This window comes from Panthera leo, chromosome D4 (genome assembly GCF_018350215.1).
Source record: "Panthera leo isolate Ple1 chromosome D4, P.leo_Ple1_pat1.1, whole genome shotgun sequence".
Taxonomy (NCBI): domain Eukaryota; kingdom Metazoa; phylum Chordata; class Mammalia; order Carnivora; family Felidae; genus Panthera; species Panthera leo.
Window position 1 is genome coordinate 78,385,574 of NC_056691.1, and position 26,290 is coordinate 78,411,863.

Below are 26,290 nucleotides of genomic sequence, written 5' to 3' on the forward strand. Positions count from 1 at the left end.
AGTCTCCATTAAAAAAAAAAAGGGAAAAAAAAGCTATCAAAACAACCTGAGACTGAAAAACATTCCGTCCTGTGGCAGTGTAGCTGGAAAAGAAACCAGAAAAGAGGCCAGAGGAATTTAGAAAAAGGAGCATTGCCAAGGGGCTCAGAAGGCAGAGTTCAAATCCTTCTTCAGGCAGCAACCGTGGGTTACTGGGCGTGCCTTTTCTCCCCACACCTGCTTCACAAGCTAAATCAAGGAGTGTGACAGCTGATGTATAAGGTTCCTTATTGTTTTAACACCCTGTGATGAGGCTTATGCTTCTCCCCCTAAGCCCACCTGTTGTCCCCCTTCAATTAGCTTCAGTTCATTCCGAATGAAAGAAGCTCTATGGGTAAGATAGCACTGTCGCCCCCGTGCAAGAAGGAGTCGAAAGAACCACAAGGAATTAGGCATAAAGAGGGAAGAAATCATAACCCAAGAAATATCTTTATGTATGTCCATTTCCTCCCACAAGGAAAAATGGCAGTGTCGGTTGTACATTACATATATCTCTCTTTCTTTTTAGTGTTTAATCTTAGCACCTGCACAGCAGAGATCTTTGCAATTCATTGCATATGCTCTCCCCGTTCTCCCCCCACAATACAGCACCTGAGGCCTAAGAAGCAACCCCTCCAAGCTCCTCCAAAGGCTGAGACCCTTCTTCATGACAGAGTATAGAAATAACAAACATGCCCAACGGTTTTATACAGTTGCTAGAACGTTTTAGTTTCCAACGAATGCAGACTCTTCCTCCTTTTCTTTGAATTATGAATTACATTTTACAAATTGTTGTTTGTGTTGCTTTGCTTTGCTTTGTTCTGTTCTGTGTGTACAACAAAAGGGAAAGCCCGTGGCAAGGAGTCCCCAGGTTAACAGAGTTTGGCCGTCATCTGGTCCGACTGTTTGAGGATCTCGGTGTTGTAGAGGTCCAAGGCGTGGTTCACCCTGATGATCTCGCTGTTGGTCAGTTTCAGGCGGTGCTTGAGCATACAGGAGAACAAGTCCAGCTGGGGTTTCCCCGGGGCCACAGGAGGGGCCAGGCGGTTAATTCGGTCCCGAATATCCAACAAGAGGAGCATCACGGACGAAGAAGAATAGAACTGGCCGCCTTGCGTGTAGGACTGGTTGACCTGTTGCACGGCGCTGCGAAGGAGGTCGGCGTTGAAGCGCAGGCTGTACCCGAACACCTGCACGTCGGAGATCTTGATGTAGAACTGCCTCTTGGAGGGATCGGACAGGTCCACCGGGCCCTGGCCGGTCTCATTCCGCAGTAGGGTAGGTAGCCGAGTCCGACTACGTAGGTAGATGTGGACCGTCTCGAAAAACGTTTTCCACCGATTGCCCAGCAAGAGAGTCCAGTTGTAGCACTGGCTGTTTTGGAGGCGAATCTTCTCCCAGCGCGGGTAGCCAAATTCCCCGAAGGGCATGTTCCAGCCCTCCGAGTGGCTCCCGCTGAAGGGGTTGACGTAGACAAAGAACATGGGGTCCAGGCTGCTGTTGCGCATCTGGCAGATGCGCATGGACATGCCGATCACCATGTGGATGAAGTCCATGCGGTTCTTGTTGCTCTTGAGCGTGAGGGACAGGCGCTTGCGCCACCGGGGATCGAAGAAGGTGTCGAGGCGGATCTCGTTGCTGATGAAGGTGGTGTGCACGTAGAGGCGCGAGTCCATCTTCTGCAGCAGGTACTTCAGCTCCAGGTCCTGGAAATCCAGGTCGGTCTCGAAGCTGATGAACTGCTCGCTGCGCTCCGAGTCCACGTTCTGCGGTTCGCAGCGGCCCCGGTACAGCTTGTAGCCCTTGTTGCAGGAGCCGCACAGGGAGATGTTGGCCAGGCTACACATGGCGCAGCTGTTGTTCCCTCCTATGATGCAGGGGATGGGGCGCTGGCACAGCGTGGTGCTACCGTGGCACACGCAGCTCCTCTGGCTCTCCAGGAAGGTTCCCCAAAACCCGTTCTCATTGCAGTAGAGGAGCGACTGGACCCTTGCAAGCCATTGCTGAATTGTCCTGGGGGGGGGGGGGGGGGGGGAGGGGGGGAAGTGGGCGGAAGGAAAACGGAGATCGTTAGCCACCAGGGGGCGGGCTGGTCACGGTGACCCAACTGAGTAGGCAAAGTGCAGGTGCGCAAAAGATGAAGGGACGGGGTAGGACGGTTATGGTAGGAAGGGCTCTGAATATACACTGGAGTCCCTTGTGATGCCACCGACCCGCTGAATAACACTGCACCCCTCCAATGGTCAGTGTCCTCATCTGTGAGGTGAAGGGGCTGGAGTAAGTGTGCTTTGGGGTCCTTCCAGCTCCAGGATTCCACTGCCCTGTAGCCCCAAAGAAGTTTGACCCAAGAAACTAGTGTCTGAACTCCAACACCCCTGCCAGATGACCACAGATTTTAAAAATCAGCAAACAGGGGAGCACTTAGAGGCTAGTACATTTCACCTGAATCTCCTGTTTCAACCTTCTTCCCAGATTCCTCCCAGGAAGTTACATAATGGCGAACGACTTCAACCAAAAACAAATTATATTTTATATTGTCCTAGAGATCGTCTGGTGTGTCCATCCTGGTGATCTTACGTGATCCTCACATGTAAGAAAGATGTTATTTGCCCCATTTTTTCCCCGAGCTCCAGATTCTCAAGTCAGTGGAACTCCCGTCACAACATGTACCTCTAGGTCCCCCTCCCCACAGCCCCTCGATGCTTTTGAAACGCTACCCACGCCCTGTCCCTGGGGTTCCGGCCACTGAAACATTCCGATGGAGACGGATACTAGATCAGATAGGAAGCAGGAGAAGAATGAGGAGAAATACGGAAGGCAGTCAGCTTGGTAGCCTCTCGTCTTTCCTCATTTCTGCACAAGTCATTTCCCGCTGTCTTCCGTGCAACGAATAATCCCTTACCTGTGCCTGGCACTTTTTACCCTGAACAGGGCACACTCACCCCCATTTTCTCACTTGAGCCTCACAACAACACCCTGAAAATAGCTTGGGATGTGAGGCCAGTTGGGAGATTGATGAAAATCCTGGCTCCTCCACTTTCCCGGTGCCGGGCAGTTTCCTCTACCTTCCTATTCGTCACCACCACACGAGGCTGTGCTGAGGATTACCTGAATTTTGATGTGAAGGCTTATCCCCAAACCTGCTAGGTATCGAGGACTCGATAAAAGTTAGTTCTTCTTATTCTTGCAAAGGGACTCTCGGCTCCATTTTAGACACATGCCAGAGAGAAGCTCAGCGGTCGAAATGATGGACTCAATGTCATACAGCGAGTGAGCGGAGAAGTCTCCTGGCTCATAGCTATTGGTTTTTAAAATATATGTCAAGCAAGAGTCAAGAAAGCCTTCCTTAAGGTTGCAGTGTGCTGTGGTCGTGCGGATGGTGACAATGACGGTGGTGGCAGTGGCTCATGCCCCCCATTTTAGGAAACCGGAAAGAGAAGCCCTCTGGCATCAGACTGCCTGTGCAAGGAAATGTCAGCAATCCATCAACTGTCTCACTTCCACTGTGCCGCCGTGGTCGCTGAGCCCAAGAGCCACGAGGGAGAGAGTAGAACCCGATGTTGACAAAGCATGTGTGTTGGCCCAAGAGGAGCTGAGTTCCAAACTCAGTTCTGTAACCAGGAACAAGTCACTTTGTGTCTCTAAGCACCAGTATCCATATCTAAAATGAGAATCATAAAGCCCATCTTAGGCAACGGGTGAGAGGATGGAGGGAGGTAATACGGTTAAAGCATTTAGCACAGAGCCTGGCATAGATCAATTATTGAAACAGGTAATAACAGTAAGCACTCTTCTCCCAGAGAATAAGCTATTCCTTTGAAGGTATTGAGACACTCTCAGGGATTTCGCTATCTCTCTGGAGTCTGAGGGGAGCCATTTTGTTCTGTGGGACATTTGAAAATGGATAGTGTTGAAACGGCTTCCCAGAATGCTCTGCTTGAAGCAAGTTGCTTATCAGCCAAGAGAAAATGGAGGAATAATTAGTGCGCTCCTCAAAGCCGCTCTGCCTTTTACATCCACAGAGCCACCCAGCCCCGGCAATAAAACCTCCCCGGCCACATTCAAAAGACCGTACTGGAGACCCCCGCTTCCCCTGTCAGTTTCCCCTCCAGGCTTGAGGGCTTGAGAGGGGAGATCCGTCCTTCCCTGAGCATCTCACCCCCGAGCTCGGCGCCCCAAAGGTTTGCGGGATGAATGTTCGCTGAATGACTGAACGCACAAAATCAGTATTTTTCTCGTATTCTCCATTAAAAAACCAAAAAGCAAACCCCAACTTCTCTTCTCCCCTCTGGACTGCGGTATTAGTTTCCGATCCCGTCCACCCACACAGCTCCAGCCCTCCCCAGTGTCTGCTTCACGAGACCAATCCTATTACAGCCTGGAGAACAGCAGCAGGCCCAGCCTTCAGGAAACGGAGCTGGAATGATAATGAGCTTTGCGGCTCCCACCTCCCAAACCAGAACATTGACTGAATATTGGCTATGAGTCATCTGATATTTTTGTGAGCTGCAGGGGCCCGCCACACGTCTCTGATTGCACGGTTCCATCTGACGAGAGCGTCATTCCAAAATGCCTCTTTCAAATGGCCCACACTTGCCCCTGTCACTCCCTCTCCAAGTGACAGGACAGTACCCCATTTAGAGCTCCTCTGTTCCCATCTGCAAGGCATTCTATAACCCCGCAGAGCGCCCCCTTTCTCGTGTCCCATCATTGGGACCCTTTGTCAGCCCCGCAGCCCTCACCCCTTGAATCAATGCCTCATTGTGGCTGAGCCCTCAGAATCCTCGGTGGGGGAAATAAAAAGATGAAAGTCCCTGGTGATGCTGCAAAGAGCGAAGGGGCTAGCGGCGAATTAGGATTCCAGCCCTGTCGAGCAGGAGGGATTGGGGACAGAGGCCCTCTGAGGCGCATCAGTGAGCTGCCTGGCACCTGCATCTCCTGACCTCAGAATAATCATGAGGTTGTGGGCCGTATCAAAGAAGGCATTAATGATACAGCCAGAGGACTTAAAGCGGGGCCGCGTGTGTGCGGGTGGGGGGGGGGGGCAGGGAGCTCGAGGCCCAGGGCAGGAGGAAAGAGAACGCGGAGGAGGGAGGTGGAGCACGGGGAAGGCTGGCAAGAAAAGAGCCGGTCTCCATGCTGGAGACCTTGGGGGAGACGGGGGAGGCCGACCTAGAGGAGAGGATGAGACAACGTGGGAGCAGGGCACTGGAGAGGGCCACCACGAGGGGACGGAATCAGAGAGGGGAGGACAGAAATGAAGCCGTTCGGCCAGGCCTTCATGCGTCAGCACCCAAAGGCTCAGGGAACGCGGACGCCGGATGGGCCTTCACAGGGCGATTCGGCCCTTTCTGGGAAGCGGAGGCTGGGTGTCGCAGACCGGACGCAATGTTACTGGTGACAACCCTGACTTCCCAGCTTGGCCAACTTTTCCTTTGCTTTCCAGGACCTCCTTCTGTGGGGAAGAGCAAAACCAGAACAACGAGCTCATTCCAGGGTTTCGTGTGTTTGTGCCGGATCCAAGCAGCTTCCCACAATGAGGACTCTGCCTCAGTCGAGGCCCATCTCCTACACCATCGGCAACCAGTGCTCTGGGCAGCGCTGAGTGAGTGGTATTCAGAAATTTGGCAACGCTCCACTGCGCGTGGCACCCCGAACCAGCCACGGGGGTCGGCGGCTTACAACCATTGAGCACTCACTGTATACCAGGCACTGGGCTGCAGGCTCACACACGCCATCTGACTGAGTCGCAGATGGAGACACTGAGCCCTGGAGGAGTGAGACGCCCGTCTGAGACCCAGAGCTACTCTGAGTTCACACTCCACGCTCTCTAACCCCAGAGGCACCACGCTTGGTGCTGCGTACTAGAATGTAACATTATGACGGTGAGGCAAGGAGAAGGAGGAAACGGGCCACGAGAAGAGAAATAGATTGAAATCATGGAAAAATACTGCAAGTTTGAGTGTGTGAAGGGCCTATTATCACATTCCCCGCTTCCTCTGGACCTGCCAGGATCCCTCTCCTCCATTCACAGATAATTGGAGCTCACCGACAAGTGCTCGGGGAAAGGCTGGGGACCAGGGGTAGGAGGGACTGTGATCTATAAATACCATTTCCCAGGCTAGCTGGTGACAGCCTGCCTCAACCCTGGCAACAGAGGAGTGGCTTAATAGGCCGGTTCCAGAGGGGAGGGTCTCACAAAGGGCTGACACAGCCCCACCGCAAGGCAGTCAGCGTGAGGCAACGGGGAGCAAGTTTTAAAAGGCTTTTCTCTGTCCCTGGGGATCCAGAACATCTTCCACTTGCAGCCAAAGATGAACTCCAATACATCCAAATCAGCATCTTTCTGTTGGATGGGATTTCAATTCATCTGACCGGGAGAGGAGGGGTGCTGAGGGGAGGGAGGAGAGGAGGAAGGAGGTGAGGGCAGAAGCCTGCATTTTTATTTTTAAAGCCCGGAAACCTTGGCGCCTGATTGGTGGGCTCCCTCCGAGGGCCACGTGCAGCAGCTTGGACCACAGAAGCAGAAAACCTTCGAGAAGAAGACTGGGAAATGTTCAGCCCACCCCCCTCACGTGTACACCTGAACGCTGAGGCTTTGCTGCTTAGGTGAAGCGAAGGATCAGTGTCTCCTGAGTGCTTTCTACATTGTGGCTGTTATCCCTCTGTCCTCGTGTCCACCCCCTGAGTTAGGACTCCTTTGTGATTTTTCCTTCTACTGAGAGGACACCGAAGGCCAGAGAGGGACGGTGACTTTCCCATGGTCGCACAGCATGGATGTAGCAGACCAGAGTTCAGGATTTCTGGATCCAAACCCGGTGTTCCCCTCCAGTCCCCGCTGTGCTTTCCTTACTCTTGACAACCCAGACCCGAGGAGAAGCTAGGCTCCAGGCCATGCTCCCCTGCAGGCCCCTGTCTTTGCCTCAGCCAGGATTTTCTGGCGACCTGACAGGTCTCCCAGTGACACAGCTGGAGTCGCTCGTCATTTGGAGGACAGAGGCTATGCCACCCAGGGCTTCCCATCACTGGCTTCAAAGACACACATCTCCCTTTCAGAACCACCCGGGTGGGGAGCCCAGGCTGGGATTCCTAATTCAAGCAAACTCCCCGCTGATTTTAATTGGAGGTTTTGCCTAAGACAGGAATGCGGTGCCAGGCCAGTGGCATTTTAGGGAAGATCACACAAACTGAGTGCCAAGGAGAGAGGGGGGAGAAACAGATCTAGGCTAAAATAGAAAACTATAATCCATAATTCCCGTTTGCCTACCAGGAGTGTTTATTTAAAAGTGGAGAGGAAATGAAAAAAAATGAAATTGGAGCTCTGAATTATTCTTTTATTTATGCCCTGTGCTTCTTCCTTGGCATTTCTTTGACATTGTAATGGGTGTCTGAGTAATTCAGTGATACGCCACAAAATGTATACTCTGTAGACCGTATTCTAGACCGGGAAGGCAAAACAGTTGTTTCTAGGCTTCTGATGATGCACTGTTTTTGTTTTTTTGCCTTTTTTTTTTTTTTTCGGTTGTGCTGCACATGACCGTGCGTGTGTGCACTTGCGTGCGTGTGCCTGTTAAAGGCAACGTGCTGATAACAGTGAATAGGTCAATGGTGTCAGAATGTTCAGGGCTCAAGTGAAGGAAGCCTTGGCCTCTGGATGTGCTAGTGTGAATCATAACTGGCCATCAGACCGACTCTGTGTGCCTCATTTCCCCCAGAAAAAGATTTAGCTTTTAATCCTTCATTCCCCTCTCTGACTTTCTGTCGTTGCCTTAAAAACCTGTGTTCCCTGCTTGTCTCGGTTTTTGAAATGACGTCAGAGCCTCATTGAATGGCTCACAGCAATAAGGAAGGAAAGACCAAAAGAAGAGTTTTGTAGTCCGTTGCCGCAGTGAAGATGCCTTCTAGTCTGGCATCGTGGAATAAGTGATCGGTCTTATTTGCAGAGGACAGAGGTAGAGGTTAGAAGGAGGAATGGGGAGAACAGCCATGTAGAAATCCACTAGAGTCTTTAAAATTAGGTTGTCAGGAGCTTAATTGGGGAGGATTATGAAACAATTTTTGCAATTACACAGATCTGTGTCTGGAAGGAGGTGACAGACAACATCAGCTGCATATTCAAACTCGGCATTTTGCTTTGGGGCATGGATGTGCTGGAGACAAGTGAAGGAGGGACCCGGGAGCCTCTTTGGGGGTGACGGAAAGGCTGAAGGCACAAGCAGTTCCCGGGGGCAGGGCTGCAAGAGCGGTTCATTGTTCCTGGCAGTAGCCAGGCACAGGAATGAGCGACTAAGACCCCAAGGCTAGAAAGTACAATCTTTTGTAATAATCGGGGCTAACGGGCTTCCGTACAGTCATGAAGTACACTAAGGGTCATCTACGTCAACGAGGGGTGCAGGGGAGGGGAGTGATCACAGGTGCGCGAGCCGGCTGGTTAAAACACATCCTGGACCCTGTTCTACCACTATTTGCCCTTGGATACTTGACCTTGCTATGTGACCTTGGATAAGTCCCCTCACCTCGTGGATTCTCCGTTTCCTTGTCTGTCAAACGGGGAAGGTGACACGTACTGTGACTTCAGAACCAGGATCAGATACGCCTGGGAGGTTTGCAGTGAAAGGAAGTGATGACTAACCATTAGCCCTTATTGTTACTGAGGGCAAGAAACAACCGGCTGCGGTTTATAAATGCTCTGGGTAAAAATATCGCTCTCAGTTACTAGTTGATTGTAGCTTAGTACCCTAGTCTCTCTGGTTACTCACCCTCCACAGTCTTAATGAATGCTGTCACCATGATGTTTGAAGAGAGAGCAATACATTGGCTTTGGAGTCAGAAAAAGATTGGGTATTGAATCATAGCTCCGCTACTCATTATTTAACCTTCAGCTAATTGCTTGTCCTTCCAAAGCTTCCGTTTTCTCAGCTACAGAATGGAGTAATAACATAGTACGTTTGAGAACCAGGTAAGCTACTATATATAAAGCTTCCGACATATTGTAGGTGCACAGTGTCTCTCATGAAAACAAACTATTGTGTCCGTCTGGCTCACACAGAAAACGGTCCCTTTGAAGTAAGTAGTTACAGATTATAAACCCAGGGTCAGAATTCAATAAATGTCACTGGGTCAGCTGAATACTGATATAAAAACAGCAACAACAACAGAACATCTTCCTGACAATCTCTTACGTATCCGCAAACATAGAGAGATGAAGGACAGATCTAAAGGGGAAAAGTAAAATAATAGTAACAATACTACCAACATCAACAGAATGGCTTTTAGAAGAAGACATAGGGAAGCATTATTGTGATATTGGCGGAGACACAGATCGCTTAAAACAGCTCACCATAAAGGAAACAATGATTAATGGGGGGGCTATATTACCATCAAATATACCCATCAAAAGATATCATTCAAAGAATAAAAGGACAACCCTTAGTCAGAGAGTACATTTGCAATACCTCTAGCCAATCAAAGATTGCATTTATAATATACAGGTAACTCCTAGACTGGCCGGATGCTGGGCTAGTCTAAGGCACTTTATGCTGGTCTAGGGTCTGCCCTTCCTTCCTGGGTCTCTTTCAATCAGAGTAGATGCAATTATCACAATTTTTATTTTTCTGGACAATGCACCCACTGTATAATGAATGTGATTTGCCCAAGAAAGAAAGAAAGAGAGAGAAGAAAGAAAGAAAGAAAGAAGAAAAGAAAGAAATAGAGAGAGAGAAAGAAAGAAAGAAAGAAAGAAAGAAACTATATAGCAGTAAGAAGAAATCTGATAACCAATAGGGAAAATAAGACAAATGATAGGAACAGGCATTTCATAGTAAAGGATATTCCAAAGACCAATAAGTACACACAATTCCACTTCATTAGTCATCAGGACAATGCCAATTAAAACTACAATGAGAGGGGCGCCTGGGTGGCTCAGTTAAGCGTCTGACTTGGGCTCACGTCATGATCTCACGGTTTGTGAGTTGGAACCCCACATCGGGCTCTCCACTCTAGGCGCAGGAAAAAAAAAAAAGCTGCAATGAAATACATACCCCTTCAGCCGGATGGCTAAAATCAAATAAAGAATACAAATAAAAAAGATGGGGACCACCAAGTCTGAGCAAAAGGATGTGCCCCAAGTGACACTCTCCGATGCTAGTGGCAGAAGAGAAAAGTGGTGCAGCGAATTTGAAAACCGGAAAGTACCTACTAAAGGTACATATTAGGTATGGAAAGGGGCAAAACCAAACTGCGGTGAGTGAAGCGATGAGGAGTGGTTCCCCCAGAGAGCAGGCTGGCAGTGTCCAGGAGAGGACGCGGGCGGGTTCTGCAGTGTGGATAATGCCCTAATTTGTATCTGGGTGCTGCTGGGTACATGTGTGAACTCATCTTGTGAAAAGTCATCTTGCTGTACATCTGTGATACCTTCTCTTTCTCCGTGTCTTCAATACCTCAATAAAACATTTATTTCAAAAAAATTCCTTTAAAACATCCAGAGTTATGCTATTAAGGCAGCCGTACTTTACATTTTTATTTCATTTTATTTAGAGAGACTCCTAATCAGGCTCCCCACTCAGGGTGCAGACCCACACGGGTCTCGATCTCACGAACCCTGAGGTCATGACTGCAGCTGAAATCAAGAGTCGGACGCTTAACCGACTGAGCCACCCAGGCGCCCCGAAAGCTCTCCTGTTCGGGTCTCTAATTTGAGCGTCACAACTTTTCTGTGTTGTGGGCTGGGTTCAAGAGGGCATCATGAATCTCACTTTCACGATAGGAAAAACCAGGCTCCGGGAGGAGACGTGACTTATTTTGCACGTCACCAGCGGGCTGTCACATTGCTGGGATTATAACTCACCCGTGTGTGAGCTTGCTGGCCAACTTGGAGGGCGGAAGTGGGGAGGTGGACTGGAATTGGCCCTGGAGGAGAAGAAAGAGCTATCCACGGATATTGTGAGAACTTCATTCTATTTCTGACTCAGTCCTCTGAGCCTCTAGATTCTATTCCGAACAGGAAGCCACTTGTGAGCCCCAGGGAAGAAAGAAACAAAACAAAACAACTAAACTAAAAACAACAGAAAGGGTCTGAAGATGCCTATTTTCTTGCCTTACGTCAGCGGAGTGAGTCAAACTGCCCTACTTGCTGCAAATTCAGAGTGACAAACAGGGATGAGATTGGAGAGACGCCCAGCAGTGCTGGTTACAAGGAACTCTCTACATCACTCCTGGCGAAACCCAGCTGCCTGCACACATCTCCACACCCCTCACCCACGCGGTACACCCCTGGCTTGCCGTGGGGTTCTGCCTCACTGGCTGCCTGCTTTTTTTTACCCCCATAAATAGAAAAGCAACGCCAAAGATATCCTTAGCTAAACATTTCGTCGCCCCATCGTTGGGACGGCACTTTGTACGCTTCTCTGACTGACAGTGAACTGCCCTGAGCCAGCCTGGGGTTATTTGTGGGTTTGCACCTCTTCTTTAGTAGGACAATTTAATACGCACTCAGAATAGGTCTTTGTCACCAAATTGCTACCCTCCCCTCCCCCAGACACATACACATACACACAAAAATGAGTAGGTCAGGGACTATCCACATAGCAATTTGCTCCAGGGAGAGCTGTCTGTGGGTTTAGAGTGACAGATTTTCAGAATCCTGGGGCTGAATGATGCTTAGACAAGTCCTGGTCCATGGGAAGCAGAGTCCAGAGAGGTTATGTGACTTGTTTGAAGTCACACAAGTAGTACCTAGAAGCTCAGAGCCAGAATCATCCCCTTGAGGAAGAACCCCATACTCTGGCAGAAACGTACGCTGTTCACCTTCCCCCGACCTCTCCCAAAGGTAGCCTTTTACCTGGGGTGACTACGCACTGGGGAAGAGAAAAAACTCACACTTTTCAAGGATTACTGGACACTGGATCTGAACTGATACCAATTCCCAAAGACAAAAATGTCACTGTGGTCCACTAGGCAGAATAAGTGTTTATGGAAGTCAGGTAATCAACAGAGTTTTAGCTTGGTCTTTCCTACAGTGGGTCCAGCGACGATTTCCTACAGTTATTTCCCCGATTCTAGAACACATACTTGGAATACTCGGTAACTGGCAGAGTCCTCTTCCCACGTCAAATACCCACACTATACATTTACCCAGCGAATAATGAAATCATATTATGGAACATTCTCTGCCTTTAACCAGCTTCCAAGAAAACAAAACAAAACAACAAAACAACAGCAAAAAAAAAAAAAAAAATATGCACCTAAGTTGAAACACGTAGCAAGGGGCGGAAACCTTAAGATAAACACACTAAACAACCATCTTGACTGACAAAGGTTCTAAAGGGCAATTTTGTATTACAAAATGTTTCTTCACAAGGTCTCTGAAGAGTGCACTCTTTCTAGACTAAAATATATTACACTGCAAAACTAAACAAAACCCACTATGCATGGCAGGTGGCTCACAGATCCACCTGTTTCAGAGGCAGGAGATCTATGTTCCTTCCCTTGAATCTGGAGAGAGTCGAACACTTTTTTTGGACCAATACAAGAAGGCAGAAGCAATTCGCCCAGTGTATGGATTCTGATCTCAAGAGACTTGCAGCTTTGGGAAACTCCCTCTTGGAGCTCTGAGCTCTGAGACCACCTACAAGCAGTCTGACCACCTGACTGGAGTGGTCACATGGAGAAACGCTGGGCAGGGAGAGGTGTGCAGCTGAGCCCAGCCTCTGGCTGTGTCTTCCAAGGCACCAGACACACATGAGTGAAGCTTTCTTGGAACCTCCAGCCCAATCCAGCTGCCAGCTGAATACCAATTCAAGTGATTTCAAGTCAGCTCTACATGGAACAGAAGAATCACTCAGCCAATTCTGGCACAGATACCTGACCCATAGGTCCTGAGCATAATATGATGGTTGGTGCTTTAAAGTTTGGGTCAACTTGTTATATAGCAATAGATACTGAAACTTCTATATACTGTGAGCCCCAAAGAGAACTCAGGATATCTCTTCCCTATTCCATTACTACCAGCCTATGTTACTGTACGAGGCAGAATTCTAAACATGTCCCCTCGTCCCCCGAGATTCCCAGCAGTAATCCCTAGGATCTGTGAAAATGATAAAATATCTCTCCTGTGATTGTGGCCTGTTAACTTGGCACAGTTGACCTAAAAATACGCAGATTATCTAGGCGTGCCTAATGTAACCACACGTGCCCCTTTACAAGCAGAATATTTTCTCTGGCAGGATTCACTGCACCTTTGCTCCTTTGAAGGTGCAGGCGGTCGGCGTACAGGGACTGGAGAGTGGACTCCAGGAGCTAAGAGCAAACCCTGGCCAGCAACCATCAAGGAAATGGTGACCTCAGTGCTCCAACCACCATGAAGCGAATTCCGCCAACAACCTGAATGAGCTTAGAAGCGGGTTCTGCCCCAGAACCTCCACGTCTGTATTCCTGCCTGTGAAGCACAGGCAGAGATCCAGCTATCCCACGCCCAGACTCCTGACCCAAGGACACTGGGACACAGTAAACGTCTATTGCTTTAAGCCTCTGGTATGTGCTACCCAACAATACCAAACTAATACAACTACTCTGACCGAGACTTGGTTTCATTTTACTCTTTAATAAAATGACAGGAATAAATTAGTTGTTAGGGTCCCTGATGGCTATGCTATTTTATGCATTTCATAATTTTATGTCGTTTACCCTTCCTGAGCCTCTGATTCCTAAGGTAAAGTACGGGCATGAGACTGGTCCTCTGCCAGTTTTATTTTATGGGCTGGATTTCAAGCTTTCTGTGAGGTCCCCCTTGTTTCGTCGATAGCTCCACTACTCCCCTTTGCATAGTTCTTACCACCTGGTAGGCACTCACTAAGTATCTGCTGAAGGAAGGAACGAACGGATGAGCACATGAAGATTCAGTGAAAATATTCATGTAAATATTCTTTGGCAAGAATAAAGGACAATGCCTATGTAGAATGGCAGCAGAAGGATATTATTTCATAATGCCAGGCCAGTCATTAATTTCTGTGAGCCTTAGTTTGCTTACCTGTAAGTGGGAGACTAATCATTGCTGTAGATCCCTGACAGGTTATTTATGTATAAAGATCAGATCAAATCATTGATGTGAAAGCCCTCTGCAAAGCAAAATAACCTGTACAGAAGGTATTTGTCTTAGCTTACTTTTAAAGGTTAGGAATGTCCCCGAGCCTAATGGGGTAAATTTATTCTCTAATTATACCAGGAACTGAATACGTTCCTGCTGTTACTTTTGCTGCTGCTGGTTAGGACTCATGCCACCTCTCAGCAGGACTGGTACCTGCTGGGATACAAAGCCATTAGCATCTGCCTAAGCAGAAGGTGTGAGAAACTCAACTCCAAGAAGACAAGCTTCAAGATGAGGATCTGTTGACAGGAAGGATACCTGTGGTACCACACCAAACAATCTGGGTCGCTGCCTCTTAATCTGGTGTAAGGCATTGATTTTGTAAGGTTGTGTATTAAGGGACCCCCTCTCTTGAGAAAGTTCAAGAAAAAGGGGTTCGATGGCCAAAGAAGTTTGAAAAATATATACATATGACCCCATCTCACTTTACTTTTCTTTCTAATTGAAATGTTTTTAAACTTTTTCAGCCAAAGACATCACCTCCTTTCCCCCCACATCACAATATCCTATAGGATTCACTCAGGGGGATTCATTTTTGCTTCATTTCTACCAAGTGAGGTGATGGTGTACTTAGGCCATTGAGAGGAGTATTCTAATCCAAGGTTAGTGTGGTCCCCAGACCAACAACATCAGTATCATCTGCAACCCAGGAACCATCCCAGACCTGCTGAATCAGAAACCCTGGGGGTGGGGCCCAGAAACCCATGTTTGGAAAGCCCTCTAGGTGATCATGATGCCCACTCTAGTTTGAGAGCCACTGCTGTGATCCAGAGATCAGTGGTAAAGCTCACGACAACCCAGGGAAGAAATACTGAATCTTTTTACACCCGGGAGAAAAATTCCATCGATTCTCTAGCTCATATTTCAAATGGCTAGCAGAGATTTACTAAACCATAGCATTTCTTCCAATTTTTTTTCCTCTCTACTCATCACCTAAATGATAATATACAAATTCCATAGTTAGGTATTCAATTTCTCCAGAGTTTCATCTCAACATATGGGTCTCATCTTTTTTTTTTTTAATGTTTATTTTTGACAGAGAGAGAGACAGAGAGACACAGGATGAGCAGGGGACGGGCAGAGAGAGAGGGAGACACAGAATCTGAAGCAGACTCCAGGTTCCGAGCTGTCAGCACAGAGCCCGACGCGGGGCACAAACTCACAGACCGTGAGATCATGACCTGAGCCGAAGTTCGACGCTCAACCGACTGAGCCACCCAGGCGCCCCCATATGGGTCTAGTCTAATCTTATTCAATAACAATTAAGACCAATACACTAAGAGTTAATGTTAATTGATCACCTACTATATGCTAAGAACATTGCATATATTATCTTGGGTAATCTTTACAATAGCTCGGTGGGCGAAGTGCTGCTTTTGCCTTATTTTACAGATGATGGCACTTAAGACCAAAGACACTGAGCAAACAGCTCACCAGGATTTAACACCAGGCTGTCAGGTTTAAAGCCTATGCACTCATGTCGATTTCTGCTCTCTCTCTGTTTTCTGATTTCCCACTTCTGGATGAAATTAATCTTACAATTAAGATTACATACGTTATTTTATTTGCTGCTTTCCAGAACAGAAAACCATTCTCTGCCCCGAATGCAAAGCATCATCATCCTGCATCGTCCTAAAACTTCCATCTCAAAAGCTCCCTCCCTCGCTTCAGTTTGGCAAGCGCTAACTGTGTAATTATGCACCAGGCACCTTTTCCGTCACTGTGAGGCGAAGGGATCGACTTGTCCCTGCCTTCACGGAATCTGTGGTCAAGAAGGGTAAGTCTGGGATGAAATACACCATTGCGAATGTGCCATGTGGGATGCAGTAAAGACATCCTGTAGGACAGCGCAAACTGGTCTAGTGAGTCAGGACATGCATCCTAAGAAGTGTGGTTTTGATCTGAAAAGCAAAGGACAGATAGAGTAATCCAGGCAAAGAGGCCAGGGGATTCTCCCGTCTTCTGCAACAGGAACGAATTTCTCTCCCTTCTTACCTCTACTGCTACTCAAATTCTGTTTTCACAAAGGGAACCATAACAGAATCTATTTCATAGGCCCGCTGTAAGGATTCGATGAGTAAATATACGGAAGGCACTTAAAACTGTGTCTGGTACATACGTTAACTGTTATGATCATTTTTTTCCTCACTATATGACCTTACACAAGTTGCCCCACTAACAGTGGAAAATTAGCTGGAATAAGTGCTTCTGTCTCAGGACGAGCTCACGTAATTGGCCTCCGTGTGAGTGACTCACCTCACAATGACTCCCTCCCTTCCCTCAGACAAACGTGTGACACTCACGGCACACTGAATACTCACGACTCGCTGGTCTGTTCCCTCCAAGTAACACGCACGCTTGTTCCCACATCTGCTTCTGCCACTTGTATTTGCTATTATTATATCATGGAATTAAAAGTCAAATCAATTAAAATATGAGCTGTCTTTTTCTGTGGAACCTAATTTGCATGCTGTGAACGAAATTCTAGAAAGACGCTTGCTGGCCAAAAAATGTCATCGATTTAACTAAAGGGGGAAGTACCTGAAAATGATTGGGACATGAAAATCTACCACTGTTTAGATTGTCTTAACAGTCTTCGAGCTCTTCCTCACTTTGAATAAACCAGAGTTGGAAATGTTATGCAATTACGGGCCTGGTTTATGCAAGAAAGCCAGCAGAATGTCAAATCAAATATACCAACACCCTCAAAAAAGATTCTGGCCCTACTTCAAAAGGCTGGCCAAGGAATATGCATTTAGACATTTTAAGTTAAAATAAAATGTGTTTATATATGGGCAGCATGTATATGCCTTTTAAGAGTCTCCATTTTAACTTAACTTTTTCAATTGACTGACACACTATTGGTCTCTAATTTTGTCTGGTGAGGAGCCTTGTGCTTTGACATCTTACTATATGCAAAAAGTGACATACGTGATCTTTTACTGATTTTCCAACATTAGGCATGATTTTTATCTCCACCATACCCATTAGACAAATGAAGTTCAGAAACCTTAATACTGTGCCAAGTTCACATTGTTAGTAAATGTACCTTCTTCTTGGCCTTTACACTCCAGAGTCTGAAGTCTTAAGTACCTTTTTTTTTAAGCTTTTTAAAAATGTTTATTTACTTATTTTTGAGAGAGAGAGGCAGAGAGGGAGAGACTGAATCTCAAGCAGGCTCCACGCTGTCAGCACAGAGCCCAACATGGGACTCGGACCCACAAACTGTGACATCATGACCTGAGCCGAAATCAAGATTCAGACGGTTAACCAACTGAGCCACCCAGGCATCCCTGAAGTCGTAAGTATCTTAAATCCCATTGCCTGTTTACTATATTGTTACATGTGGTCGGGCTTATGCTTTGTCTTCTCCAGTGGAAACATTCATTTCTTGGGGGCAAAAACAGAGTCTCCATCAAATATCTAAGGTTTGCCACCCCTGTGTTCTTGATTATATTAGTATTGTATCTGCACTTTTTTTTTTTGTAAGTTACGAAGAGTTTTCACATATATCCTATAAATTGCCTGGGACATCGACTCTATAGGGTAGCTATTCTTATTACCCTGACCATACAGATGAGGAAACAAAGGGCTTGGGTGGGTTTAGAGATTTTTGGAGGTCATGCATCTAATAAGTGGCAGAGCAGAGACTGTCAGTCTAATAAACTGAAATTGACTTCAGTTCAAATAAAATATAAGAAGTCCTATCCCTCTGCTCCACTGCAGGAGTCTATGGAGATTAAATCCAGAGGCAAGTAAGTATAGGGTTCAGAGAGAAGAATCAAAACCAGCATGGATACTGAGGGTCATCATAGTAGGGATAACAATTATCTTGGTGGCCAGAATCTTTCCATAGACACCAATTAAACACTATGTGGAGCAAGAAATATGTTAAAAGCTGACATGGGTTCAGAAGCCATGGCCCCAGGATTGGAGCCTGAGGTGGACGCCCCCAAGGGATTTTCATCTCAACAATGCATAATTACACGCTGCTTGGCGAAAACCCGGACTGCTGGATCAAGGCCATGTGAATATGAGAAGTAAAAATAAACCAAAGTCATCGGAAAATGCCAATAATTGCACTGCCTGCCCTCGAGTTAAAGTGCCATGAATCTGCTTTGCCTTACAAGACTCTAACCTCCACAAAAATCAGGTGACAGCACATAGGAAAGAAACCCCAAATCGCACTGACGTGAAGGACCTACTCAGTGCTACGGGTTTTTCTTCATCCTGTTGAATTTCATAGACTCTGGGAAGTGTGTATTTTCATCCTCTTTCTGTTGCTTTTTTCTTTTTTTCTTCAATAGGGTACATTTCCCAACGTAACATATGTAACAAGAGATACTTTCAGGATTTGGATCCAGGTCAGTTGAAGACAATCTCCCATCTGCAGTTTCCATGTGACCATACTGTTTGGACTGTCACAGTCTGAGGGCCTCAGTTCTAATCACGGTCTATTCACAAATTCCCTGAGTGACCTCAGACAAGGCACTTAACCTCCTTCAGCCTCAGCTTTTTCACCTAGGAATGAGGAAGGTGACCTAACCACACACAGTTTATGCGAAGAAACCCTTAAATTATTTATATGGCAACGGGCACAATTGTAAAATACAACATCACCATGCCTTTGGGACCCCACTCCACGTAGAAAATAACTTATTTGTCCATTCATCGAACGAAGTTTTTTTTCAATAGCTACCATGTGCCAATGGCCGTGTGAAGAAGTTATGATGTTTAAGTGGTCAAGAACATGGGTACAGGTATGCGCCTGGAACCCACAGTCTCACAAGAGAGCCATATAAACATAGAAACATATAAACAAAGGTATTATGGTAGCCTGAGGTTTGGGGTTTCATTTGGGAATTAAGGATGTTAGGAAAGCATATCAAATGGGTCCCAACACCCTTTCAACGCAAGGAGCACAGCCTTTGGAGCTGAGTTCTGAAGGACACACAGAAGCTACAGAAAGGGAGGGAAAAGGAAAAACACATTCCAGGTAGAGAGAACAGCCTATGTGAAGCCCTGTGGAGCAGAAGGAAGCATGTACATGGGGCACCTGGGTGGCTCAGTCGGTTAAGCGTCCGACTTCGGCCCAGGTCATGATCTCGCGGTTCGTGAGTTCGAGCCCCACGTCGGGCTCTGTGCTGACAACTCAGCGCCTGGAGCCTGCTTCAGATTCTGTGTCTCCGCCTCTCTCTGCCCCTCCCCCACTTGCACTCTGTCTCTCTAAGAAATAAAATGAAAACATAAAAAAATTAAAAAAAAAAAAAGAAGGAAGCATGTACCTCTCGTGAACTGAAACCTTAGTGGGGCTGTAGCTGTGAGAGCCAAGAAGAGGCATGAAACACAGACGGGAGGTAGACAGTGGCCAGATCATGGCAGAACTATAGGTCAGCTTAAGATTTTACTCTTCCTGGGACCCCTGGGTGGCTCTGTCGGTTGAGCCTTGGACTTCTGCTCGGGTCACGATCTTGCGCTTCCCAAGTTTGAGCCCCACATCGCGCTCACTGCAACTCAGAGCCTGCTTGGGATTCTCTCTCCCTCTCTTGCTACCCCTCCCCCACTTGAACTCTCTCTTTCTCTCTCTCTCTCAAAAATAAATATTTAAAAACAAATTAAGGGGCGCTGAGGTGGCTCAGTCAGTGAAGCGTCTGACTTCGTCATGAACTCAGGGTTTGTGAGTTTGAGCCCCCTCTGGGCTCACTGCTGTCCGTGCAGAGTCTGCTTTGGATCCTCTGTGCCCCTCTCTCTCTCTCTTCCCTCCCCCTACTTGTGCTCTTTCTCCCTCAAAAATAAACATTAAAAAATTAAAAACGCATCTTAAAAACAAATTTAAAAAACCGATTTTGCCCTTCCTCCTAAGAGCAGTGATTCATCACCAAAGGCTTTAAGCAGAGATGCGACAAGACCGAATTTGCTTCTTAAGTAATAACTCTGACTTCCTCGTGCAACATAGATTGAAAAGTGGTTACAGTAGATTCTGGGAGATATAGTTAAAAGGCCACTGTAATTTGGGGCCAAAGATCTTAGTCTGAAGTACAAGCTACTCATTAAAATGGACTAAGATTCAATTACTGACCTTATACCAATATTTGGGAGTTGAACTGTTATTCTCTCAATCTCTGGGAGTGATATTTCTCCTACATTTGGGCAAGACCTCAAGGTAACTGAGTCCAGCTGTTTTCAAATTGCTTAAGGAAAAAAAAAAATCCCCTATTTTCCCAAGCGAGTTTTAATGCAGAATTCCCACAAAGAACATAGCTGCTCTAGGGAAACGTGAGGGGTAATTGTGCAGTACTCAACCTGCACCTGCCCACGCGAGGCACGAGTTTTATACCCAGGGCTCTCAGGAGCATCCCATTATGGATGTAGGCTGGCCCACACACAGCAAAGCCATGAACTGAACTCAGGTCCTCTGGTTCAAACACTGTCCTTCTCCAAAGCACCTTCTGATGCTAAATAATGATGTTTAGAGGACAAAGGCCCTGCTGCTTGCATATTTAAGTGACTTTCAGGGTCTGGCATTGGGTTGGGAGGCGAGGTGGTCAGTCCACACTTACGGAATTGCACAGAAACCTGCTGAATCCAGCACTGCCCAAGCTGATTTCCTGCTGCTTTCTTCTCTCCTCCCCCTTTCCTCCTTTCCTTCCTATCTTCCTATTTTTTCCCATTCTCCCTCTCTCCATCCCTCCGTCCTCCCTTCACTCTTTTGCAAGGAACAGTGTGAGGTGAATTCCATCACCATGCAGTTTGTAGTCTAGGCGGGTTGATCTGAGTGCCCTGGACCATCATGCCTCAGGGAGAGGTGTAAGAGCCTACAGGTTATAGGAAAAGACTGCTAGCACCGGAATCCTGCCTCTTACCTGCAGTGTAATTTTCAGCAAGTCAATTAACATCTCTGTGCCTTAACTTCCCTACCCATAAAATGGGATGAGTCAGTGCTGCCAGATAAGGTCATCATGGTGATTACGTGGAGGTGAAAGTGGTTAGGACAGGGCCTGGTACCTGGTTAAACTAGAAATGTTAACTATTACGTGAGGCCTTGGACCTAAACTCAGCCTTGTTCTCTTCCTGATGAATTTCATGTTTCTCGTTCACTTTGCTTGCACAGTTCCTTTTTGCAGAGCTCTCCGAGTTTTACAACGTGCTTCCCCACACACCATCTCAGGTGAGCCAGACATAGACCCTCTGAGGCAGGGGGAAGACTTTATTATCCCTATTTTACAGAGGAGAAAAATCAAGGTTCAGAAAGTGTCAGTTTGTCTAAAAACAGCCGTGACCAAACTCAAGTTCCACCTCCCAGTCTTTGCCCCTTTTTAGCTGCACAACATGAGGATCTCCGGGGAGTGAAACCACCCACAGCTCTTTCCTGTGGGTCTCTGCCTTCCCTTCGCCTGTCCAAACTGCAGCACTGTGGTGCCACACTGGTGCCAGCTCCCGAACAGGCTAACCGGTATCCCTGGGACCCCAAAAAGAACCTGACCCATCATGGGGACCCATAGATATTTGGTTGGCTGTTGAATCCCCCTTTGGCAAGTGCAGTCTGGAATTAGCATCGCTGCCCCCATCCCAACAAACACTGAGCCTTGCAGTGGGGTGGGTCTTACTTCTCGTGGTGCTTTCAGAGCCCGCCACAGAGTAAGCTCTCAGCAAATGCTTGCTGAGTTGACTTACACCGAACCTGACCTCCTCTCTCTGCTTACAGGGGATGGGTCTGATGTGTCCGCTTGGGTTTCTGCCTGGGCTCCAGAGTCGATGGTTCAGGGCTCCACAACCGGGGGCCATTTCCATTCCAGCCTATAAAATTCTAATCTTGATCCGTCACCACCCCCATGCCCTTGAGGAGCTAATCCTGCCTTTGGCATCACACACACTCAAAACGGGGCGCCCCAGCCAAGCACAGCTGCGTCTCTTTGCTGTTGCACACTGCTCAGAGCCTGCACAAGGCTCTTGACCATGAAGCCCACCGATGGTGTCAGCAAGACAATTCCAATCCTGTCACATACCTGCCCTGTGACCCAGGGCAAGTTAATTACACCTTTGCCTTATCGGTTCCCCCATCTATGAAACAAATCCAACTGGCATCCACTTTGTAGAGACAGTAGGAGAAGTAGATGGGTCCTCATCATTAGCAACACTTAGACCTATTGAGTATCACATGGGCTAAGTAACTTACATGCAAAGTATCAGTTCCGGGTAAAAATAACAACAAGAAAAGAAGCTAACAAACCGCGTGTCTTCCGTGTGCCAGACACTGCTCTCGCATTTGATGGGGTTAAAGCACTGAATCCTCCCGGCAGGTGGCACTATTATTAGCCCCATTTGACACTTGAGAAAACTGAGGCTCAAAGCTGGTGCTGACCTCCCCAGGGTTACAGTGTAAGCAGCCGACAGAGCTGGGATGCGAACCCAGCCAGTCTGACTGTAGACTCTTTATACTTAGCCAGCTCTCCTGCCTGTTATAACAGCTGCTCAGTAAGAGGCTGTTATGGTTTTGTAATTAATTTTATTTGCCCTACATGTAAGATGGTCACGTCTAGCTCTATTTCTACTTAATTCATCCCGTAGTACCTAACCGCCAAAAACGATTCCCTCTGCCTGCAAAGACCCACAGCTCCCAATATTCACACCCTTGAATCTGGGCGGGGCTTTGGCCAGTAGAATACGGTGTCTAACTTCCGGAGCTAAGATGCAAAAAGTCCCACCGCTTCCTTCCAGTCCCGGGACGCTGTCGCGCTGCAAGCAGCCCAGGCCACATGGAGAGGGCACGTGTAGGCAGTCTGCTTGGCAGCCTCGGCCGAGCTCCCAGCTGCCAGCCAGCAGTCTGCCAGCCGTGGGCGTGAGTCATCCTGGACGCCCAGTCCAGTCGGCCCTCAGATGACCCCAGCCTCCGCCGCCTTGATGGACCCCCGGCTGTGCCCAGTCAACCTGCAGAATCATGATGGCTGATGAGAAAGTGTTCTTTTTGAGCCACTGAATCTTGGGGTGAGTGTATTGGTGGCATTTGCCTTCCAGACCAGCGTCGAGTTTCCAGGATGCCTTAAAACTAGCTCCGATTATCGGCTCACCACTTAATTTTAGGGGGAGCCACCTCTTTGAAGTAACAATAAAATAATTAACACTTATTGACCTTGGGGATCTTATTAAACTCTCTGTGCCTCAATTCCTTTAGCGGTAAAGTAGGAATAGTAGGGTAGCAAAGGTACCTAGTTCGGAGGGTGGCAGTGAGGAAGAAATGAGCTAATTCATTATCGGGTGCTGAGAACAGTGCCTGGCCTTTAGAATACATGTATAAAGTGATAGCATCCTCTTTCTCCCCGTCTGCCTCCAGTCTTAACTGATTTAGGTGTTTTACCAGGTCTTTTGTATTTCAAAATCTTGGTCTTTGTACTTAACCTGAAGGCAAAGCGTTATTATCCCATCGCCAGGGAGGTGCGGGGACGTAGGGAAAGCCTCGTGGCTGGAATGCCACGGAGCCAGGATTTGGACCCAGTCTGTGTGCAACTAAAGCCCCGTGCTCTTTCCCTCCCCTACCCCGCCTCGACATCACCCCTCTGCGACACGTGTAAAAACCCCTCTGACACCTGTGGTAGCAAAGGCATCTGCTCAGTGGACTCATCTCCCCCGGAGCCTGGCACACACAGACCAACGCACAGCAATCGGCTCGTTTGCAAACTCCAGCTCGCTCAGTCCAGGTGGCTCAAGGTCCCCTGTGTTAGCACCTTTGTCTGACACTGCTCTGTGGCGGGGAGGTGCCCTGCCTGCTGGTGTGAGAAACACTCATTAGAAGCTCCGATTCGGATGTCAGGGAGCAGCTCACAGCCAGCAAGGAGGTTCAGCTCTCCTGGGAAGGCTTCAGAGGAATCCACCCAGAGCCGAGTTTCTGTGCCCTGCACCCCCCAGCCCCCGGCAGTCAATACTTGTTAAATGAACATAATTGACTGCCTTGCTAAGGTGGAGTGCTAGACATCCTCTCCAGAGGAGTTAGAGCAGGGATGTTAGGATTCAGGCAAGTTTTCTCTCGCGGGAGGACAGAGGGCCACACTGGGAGGTCTTTCTTTGAAGGTCCTGGTGGTGGTGGGACGCTTCTAGCCTGGCGGCTTGCAAGGGAAGAGCAGCTCGTGGACAGATGTGGACATCTGCCCTCCCAACAGGGAAGCGACCTGCCAAAGGTCGCGAAGCTTGCCAATGGTGGGGCGGGATCGCAGTCTAGCCCCGTGATTCCATGCGGTGTTCTTCCCGTTGCCCATTTTTGCCCCTCTTTGCTACTGTCTTTTGTTGCGTTTAATTTAGTTTTGAGAGACACAGAGGCAGAGCATGAGCAGGGGAGGGGCAGAGAGAGAGAGGGAGGCAGAATCTGAAGCGGGCTCCAGGCTCTGAGCTGTCGGCATAGAACCTGAAGTGGGGCTCCAACTCATGAACCGCAAGATCATGACCTGAGCCGGTCAGACGCTTAACGGACTGAGCCACCCAGGCGCCCCTTTCCTTTCCTCTTTGTAATGCCCGTCTGGCTGCTCTCCTTCTGGAGCCCTCCTGAGCCTTCCTAGACCTGGCAGGACTGATGGTGCTCTGTGACCTGCACCCTGGAAATTCTTCTCACCTTTAATAAATGTGTCCGACTTTGGACCTTCCATTTCATTCTCTGTGGGGACACCCGGCAAAACTGACAGATCGATCTGTTTAAAATCAGGTAATGGTTAAATGTTACCCTTTGCCACCAGATTTGCATCCAGTGTGGTGAATGAATCCTGGGGGTGCAGGGTTTCTTCACCTATAGATCAAAAGCCACTTTTTCTGGGGTTCTGGGCTGAATTATATCTCCCCCACATTCGTATGTTCAAGCCCTCACCGTCGGTACCTCAGAATGTGACTCTATTTAGGGAAAGGGGCTTCGAAGAGGTAATTAACATTAGGTCATTGAGGTGGGACCCTAACCCAAAAGGACTGGTGTCCTTGTAAGAAGAGATTAGGACACAGAGACGCACAGCGGAAACACCACGGGAGGACACAGGCAGAAGGCGGCCACGTGTCACCAAGGAGAGAGGACTGAGAAGGAGCCAACCTTGCAGACCACCTCAACCTCAGACTCCCAGCCTCCAGAACTGTGAGAAGATCCATTTCTGTTGTCTAATGCACTCAGTCTGTGGTACTTTGCTATGGCAGCACTAACACGCTGATTTTAAGCACACACACACACACACACACACACACACATATATATATATATATATATACACACAGGGTTTTTCGTGATTGCTAACAGAGCCCCTCCTCTGAAAGACATCCTTCACAGCCCTGTGTACTGTGCTCCTTTCTGAATCCCTCACTGCATCCAATGCGGGTCACGTGACCAAAGCCTGATGGATCTAGATGGAATCTGGGCACTCGCTCGTGGTGGCAGCTTGGGCACCTGCTGCAGATGACAAGGAAGCCATTTTGTGACTGGACCCCTTTCTTTCGTTCCTGTACTCGCCGCACTGCAGCGAGGGAGCGACTGCCAGAGCAAATCCTATTTGGTTCACCACGTAATGATCACAAACTAGCTGCCAAGCAATGGGTTCAGAGTTGGAAGGAATGGGAAACACACGGGTCAGCACGGCCAGGAGTAAAAGGAGGAGACTTCACAGTGGGGGGAGAAAGGGAAGATGGGTAGGGGTTTTAGAGTAATGGGGACCTAGACTAAAGAGCCTCTGTAGTGGCTGGTGCAATCAGGAAAGACTTCATGGAGGAGGCGGCATTTGATCTGAGTCTGAAAAAATGAAGAGGAAAACGAGTAAGTGCGTGGGGGTGGCTGGCATGAGAGAAATGCCTAGAAGTGTCACGGATCTTTAATCTTTGGGTGCCTGCCCAGGAGGGCGAGGAAGAACACGGTATTTAGCATCATAGTGCTGGGGGGTCCTGTCTCTTCCTCTTACGGCAGGGCTTCCAGACCCCAGCATCACTGACTTTTTGGCGAAGGATAAACTCTTTGTTGTGGGGATTGCCCTGTGCAATAGCACCCCACACCCATTATGATACTCAAAAATGTCTTCAGACATTTCTAAATGCTCCCTGGGAACAAAATCACCTCCTCTTGGGAACCACTGATGTGCACTGTAGCTCTGGACCAAATACTGGGCCTCTCTGGGC

The 26,290-nt window shown here is 48.0% G+C and overlaps 1 protein-coding gene across 3 annotated transcripts in view; it reads right to left on the reverse strand.

The window, feature by feature from the left end:
- Positions 1-233: 233 nt before the first annotated feature.
- BRINP1 (BMP/retinoic acid inducible neural specific 1) overlaps positions 234-26,290 on the reverse strand; it is a 173,682-nt gene continuing 147,625 nt past the window's right edge. For all 3 annotated transcript variants that reach the window (XM_042913659.1, XM_042913661.1, XM_042913660.1), the window contains exon 8: positions 234-2,031. In XM_042913659.1, the coding sequence (XP_042769593.1) occupies positions 891-2,031 (1,141 nt within the window). In that variant the 3' untranslated portion in view covers positions 234-890. The remainder of the gene's footprint in view (positions 2,032-26,290) is intronic.